Source organism: Melitaea cinxia, chromosome 9 (genome assembly GCF_905220565.1).
Source record: "Melitaea cinxia chromosome 9, ilMelCinx1.1, whole genome shotgun sequence".
NCBI classification, from domain to species: domain Eukaryota; kingdom Metazoa; phylum Arthropoda; class Insecta; order Lepidoptera; family Nymphalidae; genus Melitaea; species Melitaea cinxia.
This window is the reverse complement of record NC_059402.1, coordinates 12,973,895-12,988,793: the sequence shown is the minus strand read 5'-3', so window position 1 is coordinate 12,988,793 and position 14,899 is coordinate 12,973,895. Positions and strand designations below refer to the sequence as shown.

The 14,899-nt window shown below is 31.4% G+C and overlaps 1 protein-coding gene across 1 annotated transcript in view; it reads right to left on the bottom strand.

The window, feature by feature from the left end:
* LOC123656154 overlaps positions 1-14,899 on the bottom strand; it is a 135,028-nt gene that overhangs the window by 92,564 nt on the left and 27,565 nt on the right. The window contains exon 8 of the mRNA XM_045591861.1: positions 13,993-14,148. Coding sequence (XP_045447817.1) covers positions 13,993-14,148 — 156 coding nt within the window. The remainder of the gene's footprint in view (positions 1-13,992; positions 14,149-14,899) is intronic.

The window sequence follows — 14,899 nt, the reverse complement described above, 5'->3', positions numbered from 1 at the left end:
CAACCCGCATTGGAGCAGCGTGGTGGATTAAGCTCTGATCCTTCTCCTATATGGGGAAAGAGGCCTATGCCCAGTAGTGGGATATTACAGGCTGAAGCGGGTAGCCAGAGCTCCAGAGAAGGATCAGGGATAGAATTTGCATCGCGCTTAGGACACCTGATGTCGTAAATGTCCATAGGTTACGGTAGTAGCTTACCACTGGGAGGACCGTAAGCTTGCCACCCTGGTGGTATATATAAATATAGTACCAAAAAAATCTAGTTTGATGACTAAATTTTTTATCGCATATATGTCTTTTCTGTAAAATATATCACCTTGGGCTTAGAACATGAAGCTTTGAGGTAATAAAAATAGCTAAGTAGTTCATTCGTGATTCACTTGTTTTCATCACTATTACGTTACGATGTGATTAAGTCGGGCAAGGCTTAGTAAATAATAAGAACTAGGTCGGAGTCGGACGCTTATTTCCTTGTTTTGTAAACATGGAAATCTAGCTGTTGTAGTGTTTTCTTTAGCAAATAACTTAATTTTTAGTAGTAGTACGGTAGTGTATAGTCGTAACAATATACTATAACTAGTGTATGCCTTAACAGACCACGAGAACCGCTGGGTTTTTAGAGCAATCTATGGTCTAAAAATTTGTCTGTATGACAGTATTACTAGGACAGCAAAAAATTCTCTGATAAAAAATTTGTATGTACTTGTGGAAATGTTTGCAGTCACCTTATATATAATACTATTAAAGTTTCACATAGTAAACAGCGTCAATAAAATATTAAAGATTAAACAATCTTCATTCAGTTTTCTATGCTACCGTAATTTTTTCAATTACATTACTACCATAGTAATATCAAGTATTGCTTTCGTGTACTTATTGCAAAATCTGCAAACAAAACTTGTTATGGATACTTCAAATCATCTTGTTGCTCTCTAAGTGTGACTTATAAAGCTCTTATGTGCCTTACGTAGGATGTGCGTGCATGCGTTCGTAAATGTGTGCAAGCATACGTGCATGCGTGTGCGTGACATGTGACAAAGTCAATACTCAAGCGTCAGTCAATCGAGACAAATTTTTGTTTATGTATTTCTACTTAAAGATTATACAACCCAAAGGCTATATGATAATAAAATGCATACAAGTATATTATAATTATTTTGTACTTGGTACTTTTAATTTCGTCAAAGAAATTAAATTAATAGTTTACATATGACGTATAATTAAGTTCATTGCATATCATATTGACCCTTTAACCTTCTTTAACGCATTACTTCTCAATTGTACGCCATTTTTTGTGTATTCGTCAAATGTTATTAAATGTATTAAGAAATGATAGTTGAAGGTTGGATAGAAATGAACATTAATTGCTTGCTTAATATTTGTAAATGTAATTGCGATGAAATTCAAGGATTTTTATGGATAATCTCTGTTTGTTGAGAAATTTTACTGAGACATGCTTTTTTTAGTATGACATACTGTATGCACGTAGAGCCACTATTTATATTTCCAATTTGTAGACGTATTAAACACCAGACTCACAAATATGTGAGTTTATACTTAAAAGAGTATATATAAACGAAATTTAAAAAATTTTAACCAAAAATAAGAGTGCAGATAACATTTTTAATGAAAACTAAAAAAAAAAAATTCAATTTCTAGATATTAGATATTTTGCTACCAACCTCTTCAATAAAAAAAGTGCAGCTAAAAGTTTTTATCTATATATATACTAGCTGACTCGGCAAACGTTGTCTTGCCGCTAAACGCTATTTAAAAATAGGGGTCGGTTGTAGAAGGGTGAAAATTTAGGGTATTTTTCAACGCCAAATCATAATAAAATAAAAAATAAATATTTATCAAAAAATTTAAAAAAATATTAGTGTTTGACTACCCTTAATATTCAGGGGGATGAAAAATAGATGTTGTTCGATTCTCAGAACTACCCAATATGCACACAAAATTTCATGAGAATCGGTCAAGCCGTTTCGGAGGAGTTTAACTACAAACACCGCGACACAAGAATTTTATATATATATATATATATATAAATGAACGTTTGTCTATATGTTCTTAATAAAATCGTAAAGTATGCACTTAACCGTGTCATGATCTGTGTATTCTGCTAAGTATTGTGCATGAGCCCATAAAGGTTTCTGAGTTAGTACGACCAAAAAAAAGCGTAGCAACGCGCGCAGGTTTACAGCTAATAATTAATACAATTACACACATGCATAAAAATGAGATAAATTTAAGCCTGATAAAAATAACTGAAGCGATACCTAGTGAGTTTTCGTAAAGGTATTTGTACTAGTAGCCACGTACAAAAGTACATATAGCTAGGTAGTAAACATTTATAATAGCCATAAACAATTATTATTAGCTTTTACGGACTGTGAAAAAGAATTTGACACAGTAGCGTATAATAATATACGGAAAATACTGGAAAATCATTGTCAGAGATTTATTTAAAATTTAAAATGTTTTACTCAAGAAATCTTCAAAAGCACTTTGGAATCTTGAAATTTAATTAATTGTAATTAATATGAAACACGGATTCGGAAAAGAGATTCTGCTAAAAGAACTAGCAAAAAAACTAAATACTTCACTTCAGCCTAATACAGTCCACTGGCCATAGGCCTCCACAAGTTCGCGATAAAAATGGCGCGAACTCATGTGTATTGCCCATAGTCACCATGCTTGGCAGGCGGGTTGGTGACCGCAGGGCTGGCATTGTCACACCGAAGACGCTGCATCATGCCCGTCTTCGGCCTGTGTATTTTAAAGCCAGCAGTTGGATGGTTATCCCGCCATCGGTTGGCTTTTGAAGTTCCAAGGTGGTAGTGGAACTGTTTTATCCCTTAATCACCTCTTACGACACTCACGGGAAGAGACTGGGACTTACTGTTTTATAATCTTCACAGTTGCTTAACTTCAAAATAAATAACTATACATGTTTATCATTTATTTAATCGTGCACTGAAATTGGCTGTGAAAGACTTTTTTATCGGAAGCTTTTATCATATAAGATAATAAAATGAGAATTATATACAGCAAGAAATTGAGCCGTGTAAAAATAGTTTGAATAGGTTCAAAGATATAAATAAATGGGTACATAAGAATAAATTGTCCATGTAAGGAGATTAATATTCAACAAATTAAAATTTATTTTATAAATATATATATATATATATATATATATCCATCCTTAGAGAACGAGGAGGTTTATTTGCTCTTTATAATCTATTGAAATTCACTTAATAACATTCTCATTGGTACATAATACAGGTACACAATTATTATATTGGAGACTAGGCAAAGTGTGTGTTTCAGGACAGCCGAAAATCTAACAAAATAGACACTTCTAAAATACTTTGTTGGAAAGAATCTCTTGAAAAAACTATGAAGACGTAAAAGAGTCAAAAAATAGTAACATAGATAACATAAAAGAAATTTTAGAAATGTAAAATAATTACATAATATTAAAATCTTTAATGAAACGTTTGTAGTGAAAAAGTTATATCCCGTGTACTAAGAGAGAGAAGACAGAGCGATCGATATTACAAACACAACTTAATTTCAAATACCGTAGAAATTGTATGTATTTTGTATATAACCCTTAACCTAAAGCAACACAAACATTCAAAATACGATTAACATACACAAACATTTGTTAGTCTTTGTGAAGCTTAATGTTGGAAGATTCTGATAAAAAGTAGTTTTTTTATTTTATCGGATTCAAGTAATGTATTCCGTTACAATTATAAATCAATCTTGAAACACAAAATGTAATTTTAATTTAAATCAACTTTCTAACTATATTATGTTCCTATTAATATAGAAAAATTTGAAATAAATTAAAAATCTGGTAAAATTAAAAAAAAAATTTTTATGAACTTTTTTCATTTATATAAACCTCCCAATTAAGTACCTACTTCCTACGCCAGTCGAACGATACCAACGTCGAAAATTCAAAATTATTTTAATACAAATATTACGGAATTTACAATTTTGTTGTGATTTCTGAGGGTAATAAAAGATAAATTGGGTCTTATGGTAAAACTCTCGTATGTAACCGAGTTTAATAATATAGATAGGTTATTGACGCCAGACGTAAGTGGACAAAACAAAAAGTAGAAATAATATTATTAGAATAATGTTATTTTGTACTAGTAAATAAAAATAGTACAAAGTAATTCCATACATAGTCTTTTTTTCCAGACAACGTTCCATACATTTAAATGTTTCTTTACCTTTATGTTTCTTTAAAGAAATCGAAAGAAGTGAATCCAGTACTGAAATAAGTAATGAATTGTAATCTGATAATACGCAGGTGGTGGCATAGTTTTATGCACAGGTAAAAATAGACTTCTGTCAGTATTTAGCTTCATATAGAGGTATAGGGGTTATTGATATCTAGAGATTTATATTATTCGGTACAATATAAAAGTGGAAAATATGAGTTTCGTATATTTATATTAATTTGCAAATGAAAATGTAAAAACATTATTTATAGAAATACTTTATTCCATCAATCCTCTTTAAACATAAATTTAATTAATATTTTGTTGAACATCATTTGAAAATAATGCAACGGTGCTTTGAAATTCTTTTAATGAAATATATTATTCGGTTAACCTTCAATTGCTAGTTATAAAAAAAGTTGATTCTTTTATCAAAGTTTTAAATTACTTTTTAACAAAATGGTTTATTGAAATTAAGTTAAGCAATGCTGGTAACAATTACAAACACAGTAAGCTATTAAGCTATAAGTTTTCCACGGTTGTAAGAATTAACTTCTAGTACACAATGTGTGTAAAATGTAGAACAGTAAACATACTCATATCCTACGTACATTATGTGAAAACACATTATTACGCCGCTACTAGAGCAAAACGTGCTCGCGACTTAGATAATATTATTGAAATATAGGTGGAATATAAGATGGAAAAAAAAAAACCGGCCAAGGGCGAGTCGGACTCGCGCACCAAGGGTTTCGTTCGTTTTGATTCCGTTGCGAGTGTCGAAAATTTGTAGCATAAACGGCTGTAAATCTTTTGATTTCGTTAGCTTAGAAGTTTGATATTTCACCAAGAGACAGTACATTTTAGTATTTGATATAAATTTCAGCTTGATACCGTGATTGATTCCGTTTGAGAAAAAAAGCTAAAAAATTAGATAATCTTTATTTAGTTGGACTCAGGTTCAGTAGTATCAAAAAAGTGCTTAACTGTACAGCGCGTTTACGGAGAGATTTTCACATAATTACAATATTCTGAAATTAAGATATTTTTGTTTTGTTTAAAAGCGTATTATCCAAAGAAATACAATTTCTAAAAGGTTAAGCGAAACTATTGATAATTGATAAAAAGAGAAAGAAAAAAAAACTAAAAATAAACGAAGGTGACTCAGGACGAACGACGTAATTTTAAGGCATTGTGTCGACAAACAAAGCGCTCTCAAATATATAGTGTCTAAGTTGCGCTCTAACTACATAAAGTACTAAGTTTCCCATAGTAAATCTATACTTAGCAATCGCTTAAGTAATTATTAAGCGTGTCTGAGTGGCCGAAAGTGAAATAAAATACCTCAGTAGCAAAAATATAGCAGAATATTTAAATGTTTAGTTTTATTCAGCTGACCACCAATTTGGTGTAGTTATTCGAAAATTCTTTGCGTACATAGAATTCGTGCAATTCATTTTTATTTATATAAAAAGATTTAAATTTATATAAAAATATACTTAGAAAGTAACGGAAATTACAACATAAATTGATTAAATATTATACTGATTAAGAATGTGACAATTACAAGAGGAAACGATAAAATACACTTATAGTTTGGAATTTAATTAAATTTTTGTATTTATTTGATATCGTATGTAAAATAAAAAGCGATTCTAATTTTTATTTTATACGGTAAAAAATATGTTAGAAATCTATAATACATATTTCGGCGATTTATTTTTATTTATATACATTACATGCACACTAGTTGCGCTCTGCGGTTTTACCCACGTTACTTTGAGGGAAAACGTACTTACATATTATATAGCCTATAAACCGACCTCAGTAAATGGACTATCCAGCACAAAAACAATTTCTCAATTCGGATTAGTAATTTCTGAAATTAGCGCGGTCCAACAAACTCTTCAGGTTTATAATATTAGTGGGTATATATATATGGGTATATAATATAGATTCTTATCACTGTTAATTTATTATAATGAAACAACTTTTTCGGATTTCATCGCGGTTCATCAAGTGTTTTAAATGTCCAACGTTTCGGGTACTTTACAGCAACCATGGGCATACGGGATGACAGGTGTCGTCTGTGAAAAAAATCGTTTCATTATAATGAGTGAAATTCGTGTAAACATTAGAAAACTGTTAAGAGTGTATGCTATCTCAAATTGCTTATTTTCTACTCGGCAGGATGTACATATCTTCCAAACTACTGAATATTTAAGTTTGAAATTTATGTATGGTAAAGTTTAGGACATAAACTATCTTTCATATGTTTCGAAAACATGATTCCATAAAATTTTCTCGATACAAAAAAATCGCAAAGTTACCTCTATTTTTGTATTAAAACCTTAATATCTCAGTAAATATAGAAGTTATTGACTTGAGATTAAGCATGGTAATTGAAATAAGTATGAAGAAAATTTTATATGTTGCGTTTTTAAAAAAATAACTATTGATAATGTTTGTGGGGAGAAAATACATATAATTCGCGCGATGAACAACCAAGCGCTCTCAATTCTCATGTCTATTTAGTACGGGTGAAATCTGTATTCGAGCTGAGGTAGTGTAGCCCCTTAATTTAGTTTAATGACGGAACGAATACTCATTGGTATCATACTCGGACGATAGGATATGATCTTAAAGCATATTAAGTTACAAATTATATTAGTCATCTCTTTCGTTACGTCAATCGTCAGTGTGATAGTCTCTTAACCTTGCATAATTAATCGTAGTGGCATATAAGAATGTTTTGTGTATTCACGTGTTGCGAAAAACTACTTATTTTACATTTTAGAACGCGTCTGTTACGTGTTCGAATAGTTACTTTTGTTTATACCGACTGTTAACCCATATGTGCTCAACTTTTTTTTTCGTAAAAACTGATATTTTTTTCGTTATATTCTAAGTCCAATAAGCATAAAAATAAAGGTATTCTGAAAATTAAATAAAAAAAATATGCCGTTTTGGACATTTTCACCGCCCCAATTTTGGGGCGCTGAGCACGGCAGATCACGTCTATAACCACTCCTTAATTTTTTCAATTGCATTTATTTTAAAGAGTAATATTATAAAATAACTGTTATAGAGGTTGTAAAGAAATTTTTATTACATCTAAGAACATCTATACACATCCACACATCAGAATAATACCACTTTTTTTATTTATGCTATTGCGGTAGCAGCCTATATTTTGATCTAGACGATCTACTCCGCCCATATATTGATTATACATTTGAACACAAAAGGGCTGTTAAATCGAGGGTTCTTTTACAGCACTTGACCATCGCTTGCGGATCCAACTGGAGAAACACCTTCACAGCTCGAAGCTACGGTAACGACGTTACTGACGTTGTATCGCACTAGGGACACGCCTGATGTTTCATCAATGATTTGATGAAACATCAGGCGTGTTGATCATAGCTCCCTCGCTGTTTTTTCTTTATGTCGTCGATTGACTCCAGCAGCGCATTTTCGACCCTTTGGCCCGTATTGTTCATGTCCCCTGGTGACCAAAATCCTTCAAAGCGATAAGCAATCTAAACGATGTAAAGAAATTGTCTATGTAAACATGAACTCGAAAATCTGTAGGCAATTTGGCCGCCAAGTTCGTAATGACAGATCCTCCAACACCTAGATCGGGATTAGTGTTACCTGTACTACCTCTTTTTGGCGCAGAAGTGGATGTTTCTGCCGATAGGGATATCTTGTCGTCATCAATCGAGTCCACTTCTATAACTTATCTTTGTAAAAGTGAACCCAATTTGCGCACACATACAAGCAGCGCCTCGGCTCGATACAAGCAGCGCCTCGGCTCGTAGTTGATTGCCTGTCAGGTGATTGATATTACCTACAAGCGCATTTACTTCGTCACTATCGCAGTCTCTCGTCAACATTTGGTTGCTGGGCTATGTGTAGATAGTGTCCTCATCTTCCGTCTCCAATAAGTCGATAATTTCTGCCAAACTCAACCTAAAACAACATAATAAATATAAAAGTATAACATATAAAGTACCAATATAACTGGAAGTTGCTATAAACAATGTAAATAAAATATAACACATATACTATGAAGTTTGAAATCAACATGCAAGTACGTGCCCAGCGCCCCAATAATGGGGCGCTATAAATAATGCCTCTAAAAAACTAAATCTCAACCGAAAGAATTGATTTTTATCACAAAACTAATCAAATATAAAATAATACATATAAAAAAACTGCTTTACACGGTTTTACTTATAAATAAATAAAAAATAAACTTACTTTTTATTCCCGCCATCGTGAACACCACACTTGCACTTTCTATTCTTCCAAAAAACAGAAAAAATGGCGCCAGCAACTTTTCGTTTTTTTTTTTTTATAATGTCAAAATGTAAACAAAGCGAACAGTACCATTCAATAATCAAACCACAGTTTTAGTTCGACACAGAAAATAAATAACCTGCCGTTTTAAAAATGGGGCGGTGAGCACATATGGGTTAATATTATACTATTTGAGTTTTTGATATTTGTGAATTGGTTATTACGTATGTCGAAGTTTTTTGGCATGTTTTTCAGATATTTTGTCAATTTCTAATTTATGTGACTTAGAATTACCAGTTACTTAGAGTTACCAGAAAACCATTTAGTCTTATATAATTATTATATTTTAAGCTTAAAATTGTGACCTCCTTGACTTAACTTTCCAAAATCATGTTATTCTCATAAATAAGATTTAAAAAAAAAAAACAGTACGTGAGAAAAACCGTGTGAATACATACAAATGAGCTTGAAGTATAGCGATAGTATCGCGCAGCGTCGAACCGAATACAATGAACTGATCGTTTCCGCTACCGATCCATCATGATGCTATCTTATGTAATTGCAAAATCATTGTTGATGACATAAAAATTAAATCAAGTTATATAAATAGTTATAATGATAAGATGTGAATAGCTGATTTAAATTCGGTTTACAAATGGTCAGTTATTTCAATAATATTTAATTGATTGTTTTTTGGACTACAAGAAAATTCAAAACCAATATTATAACAATGATATATGATTCACGGCAATGTATAAACTATAAGTATACATGTATTTTTACGTGTATGATGTGTAGCTCAATATCAAAATTTTATTGTAGGTATTTTTTATGTATCGGAATGTACTGATTATAACTGTATTTTCCTTTTTTCTGTCAACGATATCTCCATAATGCCAATGTTAACTTTAGGGAAACCTGTTATTGGCTATATTATTTGTTGTATGCTATATAGTAAAAAATTTATGTATAAGCTGTTGGTTTTATAAATAAATAGACTATCTACGTTGTATTAATTTTATGACGATGTAAATTGAGATTCCAATCAAACACAATTATTAATATTTTGTTTTACGGTGACAAGAAACATGGAATACCTACGTACTTCGGAAGAAATTCTAGCATATACAGATGTACTCGCCAATAGTTATCGTATCGTCACTATGATTTTAGATAAAAGGTATTGTTACTGTTAAGTTGTTATATGCAATCGAGTTATTTTTGATATTGTGAGCGTATGATGTCGAATGCCGGTGTGCGGATAAACCAACAATAATTTTTGTCACATCGTTGAATGCTAATGCTTTCAGTAAATCTTCTTCGTATTTTAAATAAATAAAAAAATATGTGGTGTCATGGGGCACCAGGTAGGAACGAAGTTCCTTCGGATAGTATAGAAGCAACACAATTTGAAAAAACAAATGTTTAATTTTAAATAAATTTTCTAGTTTTTGATTTTTTTTTTTATTTTGTTGATTGGTTTTTAATTAAGTACATAAAAGTATTTAGAAAATTTAGTATTTTAGAAAATAACAAATACCGTAAAATAAAACAAATCAAACAAACTAATAATAATAATAACAATAATTCAAACTATTAAGTGAAATAAAAAAAACTTATGGCTTTATTTATTTTCGTCGACAGTATAAAATTACATAAATAATTAAAAAAAAGTTTACTAGTAATATTTTAGTTTTACAAACGTCATATTATATAGTCGTGTGACTGATATTACGTCACATCCGTTATATATTTTTCTTACGGTTTTAGAATCACACTTTTTTCAGTTCGCTCGTCCAGCCAAATGTCAAGCCTGCCGTAAGGAATTTCGTTCCAATAAATAAATAAAATACACAATGCTAATTTGAGGTAACAAGCACTTAAAATAATTAAGGTCTACGTCTATTGTTAGAACTTTAGAAGACGGTAATTATCGTTTGATTATTTCAAGATAGACGGAGGTACTCGTTGGCATACCTTTCGTTTATTGGATGCCTGTTCCTGTTGAAAGTAAGAGCCTCATTAATTGCGTAGGACAGACCTAAAGCTTGGAGTACTCTAATGAATAAGAGGGCAAAGAGAAAGATGAAAGATGGGCGTTTGTATTAATACTTTCAACAGATTTTTTTTTTACTCGAACATTAGTTCCATAATATGGCCTAAACATTATTACACAATACAAACCCCAAATAGGCTAAGAAAAAATATGGTGCAATAAAATCTCGCTCAAATTTTTGTCCTATCGTTGAGCAACATCAACTCTATCTTTGGACGGTCAAAATTTTTGCGTAATCCGTAATATTGCATATAAATGGTTATTAAGGAACCGCCAGGAATGACTGAATCAATTTAAAATTCTTTTGGATTGCATTAATGTTAAGACAAATACTTTACGACAACGCATCGAAAAAATATATTTGCTAATAGGCCAGTTTTAGACTACGAACCTACCAATAAGATATGCTTACTTTAATCTAAAAATCTAAAAAAAGTTAGAACACTAACGCTTGTTATCCTCAGTAAAGATATAATATTAAATTTGTCACGTACCTAATTTCAAAAAAAAAAAAAAAAAAAAAAATGACGAAATTGACGAAAAGAATATACATTTATCCTATCGTCATATATTTCAACATACTAATGTGGCTTTCCTAACAGTGTACACGTTTGCGGTAAGATAAATTTTAAACATAAAATTAGCACTTACAAGCGCAGTACTGCTTACTTGTTTGAACGTGTGCCTATTAGTTAAGCTACATAGATTCTTTAGGGAATCACGTCAAGTTTTGCTCAGTGCGGCTTAAAGAAGAGCCAGGTTTGCTTGCATGTAACTTAAATGTATTTTTATACCACTATTATCAGACAAAGACAGCCCTGCGGTCACCAACCCGCCTGCCCAGAGTGGTGACTACGGGCAAAACACATGAGTTCGCGCCCTTTTTGGCGTGAACTTGTGGAGGTCTATATCCAGCAGTGGACTGCGATAGGCTGAAATGATGATGGCAATCATCTAGATGACGACGCGTTAAGCTCTGATCCTTCCCCTGCATGGGGAAAGAGGCCTATGCCAAGCACTGGGATATTACAGGCTGAAGCGTATTATGGCAAACAAGGCTGCGGTGCGCTTGATAGAAAGCAACAACCAGAGCATCGCAAACATAGCGCACCCCCATGGATCTGGTTGCCTTACTCGTCATAAGAATTTACTAGGTACTTATGAGCGCTTGAGCAGTGTAATTTGGCTTGTTTGGCTTTGCTTGTTCGTTACCTATTAAAGTCGAGCACAATAGGAAATATTTTGACTGGGGAAGCCCATAAGCCTTACAGAAGATCACAGCTAAATAATTACTCTCAAGAAGTGTTATTTTCCTGTGGCGTGTAAGTCCAGAGCTCCTGGAAAGGGTCGGTGGTAGGGTCGGCAACGCGTTTGCAATGTTTCTGGTTTTGCAAGCGTCTATCAGCTACGGTAATCGCTAACCATCAGATGAGCCGTACGCTTGTTTGCCGACCAAGTTGTATAAAAAAGGATTAAACAATGATTAAAAATGAAACAAGTTATTATACTTTTATTCTTGTCACAGTTCTATTTTTTGATATTGAAAAATAATTCTGGTTTATTTTTATCTTAATTAATTGCTATGCCACTGAAAATATATCTTTAAATTTATGAGAAAAAAATAATAATCAACGCCTTCTCCATTCTCTTAAATTGCAGTGGGTATTTTACTGGTTAAAACGCTATTAGGTTCTTCTAACTATATTTTACTGAGTAGATTAACAATAAGAAAACTTAAAAACTGAAATCCGAAAAAATCGTACAGATTCGTTAGCATTTAATAGAAAAAGTTTTTAATAATGCATTATCCATATCGACGATCGAAAAAAAAAAAATAGGTTAGAATGGATATTCAATGAACACTAAAGTTGTTTCTAAATTATGAAAGTTAAATCAATACTTTACAATATTTGAATATTATATAGCTTAAAACACACAAATTATAAACAGCCGTTCCCGCATTTGACCTTTGACGAGTTAAATGTGAAATTCGCGCCCACATGAAGCGGAGTGAGACCTTCATAGGCTTCATATAGTATAACGATATGTCTTAAATAAAGTAACAGTAATATATACAGCTATTAACATTAAAATATTCTAAGACATATGTATTTCATTCATAATAATTAAGTAATTATTAGTAACACTATAATTAGAATTGCGCCTGTAGACTTATTCATAGCAATGTTACTGCTGTGCTAATAAAGTAATACTTATTATTTGCAGGATCCATCGCCAATATAGCAATAAAAGATGGAAAAAGTTAGTTTAATATTTTCCAAGAAGAACCAGTATTTCATTTAACCTATCAACATTCAATGAATGGTAAAAAAAATTACAACTAGTAAAAGATGATACCGTACATTTACTATTTATGGTGACGTCTTTTTAACTAGAAATAAGAATGACAGTCGAATAGTTATTCACGGAAATTAGGCTTTTACTTTTATTTAGAGTGGACTAAATTTTTTCCAGTACACCTGTACTGCTGTTCTTCCTAGCCATGTTAATAAGATAAGAATACTAGACGAATTTATATGTAACTACTTTTCCTGATTTACACATTCAGTATGGTTAGCGGTATTTTACTATTAACTGAAATATTTATGTATTTAGTGTAAATATTATAAATTGTTCAATAGTCGATTTTTATATCTTTGCAATTGGGATTACTTTCAAATTGATCACGATTGTGATTGAGCGTTTTGACATTTTGCCCTTTTCAAAATTTCGTTTCAAGCACACTTCTTTGCAAATTACGGTAATTCCTGTCCCGGCAAATAAAATTTTTCGCTAAACGAACCGAAGATTTTTTCTCTTCCATCATTTTTTTTTTAAGATTTAGGAATTGACGTATTGTTATGATACCCTATGCTTGTTTACTATATATACGTTTATGTATGTCTATTACAACTTTCTATTTATATATGCCATGTATGTACGTATTCTTTATTTTAATTTTTTATTTTTTTTTACATTATTTATTTGTCTAAATATATTGTATATGTTTAGGTAAAACTGTACACCTAAACCTGGAGGTTGCCTGGAAGAGATAGTTCATTAGCTATAAGGCCGCCTTTTGCACTTATCTCCCGTTTTTATTTTTGTAATTTTGCTCACTCATGGTGTACAATAAAGAGTTTTTATTATTAATATTATTATTATTATTGTATAAAATACTCTTTGGGATACAAGTGTCGTCTAAATGTTTAGGTAGATCGGAATTGTGATGCTTTGTGATGAAATACAATGTGATACATATCACCGATTTTTAGAGGTTGTCTAGAATAGAAGAGAAATCTAATCGTATTGAATATAAAATTACGTTTGTAATATAATTGATTACGTCTGTAATATAATGATTCAGTTAAAAAAATATGTACTCACGGGCTCACTGCAAACCAAAGAGGCCGATGACCTAAAGGTTGCAGCGGAGAAGAGGCGGCAGCGGGGCGGAATTTGTTCAATATCGATTTGACCGCTCGTGCGCTAATTGCTAGCACTGCGACCATCGCCAATACGCAGGCTCCTCCAAACACAGCCCATAATGCCTATCAATGTTATAAAATAAATATATATAGACTAAGATTAACAATTTTGAAGAAGATAGTATATACTCGTAATTATTGATTATTCGTACTTTTGTAATACTGTCTTAATGTTATTGTCGATTTGGTTTGGTAATTTCTGTTTAAAAAAAATACTAATTTATTTACAGAAAAAATACAATTTATGTGATACACAGTGCAGCAAAAACAATTAACAGTTTAACAAGCTCAAATTTAAACAACGTTTTAAAACAGGCAAGAAATATACTTTGCATTAAGTGTGTCTTATGTGAACAAAACAAATATAAAATTCGATGTAAGCTATGTTTACAGACGGAACCCTTAAATTGACTTTTTTTGTATGAGTATTCTAAGTATTTAAGCTTACAAACTTTATTTCAAAATATTTAATGCTCTGAAAATTCGCAGTCTTACAAAGGTACAAAAGTCAAAGTGACTTATAGTTTTGAATTATACGCGGTAACTATAAAATAAAAATTAATGAAAAAAATACAAAAAAATTAAAATGAATGATTGAATGAACTGCACTAATGACAGTTATACTAACATATACTGAGACATTACCTTGTGAAACTGTATTACGATGGTATAAATATGACTTCTTTATAAATAATCTTATTATAATAAATACAATAAATACACACAATAAATACACACGGAAATTATATAATAACCTGTTTCTTTTTGTGGATTTCGTATTAAATTTGCTAAAATAGAATATAGAATCATTAAT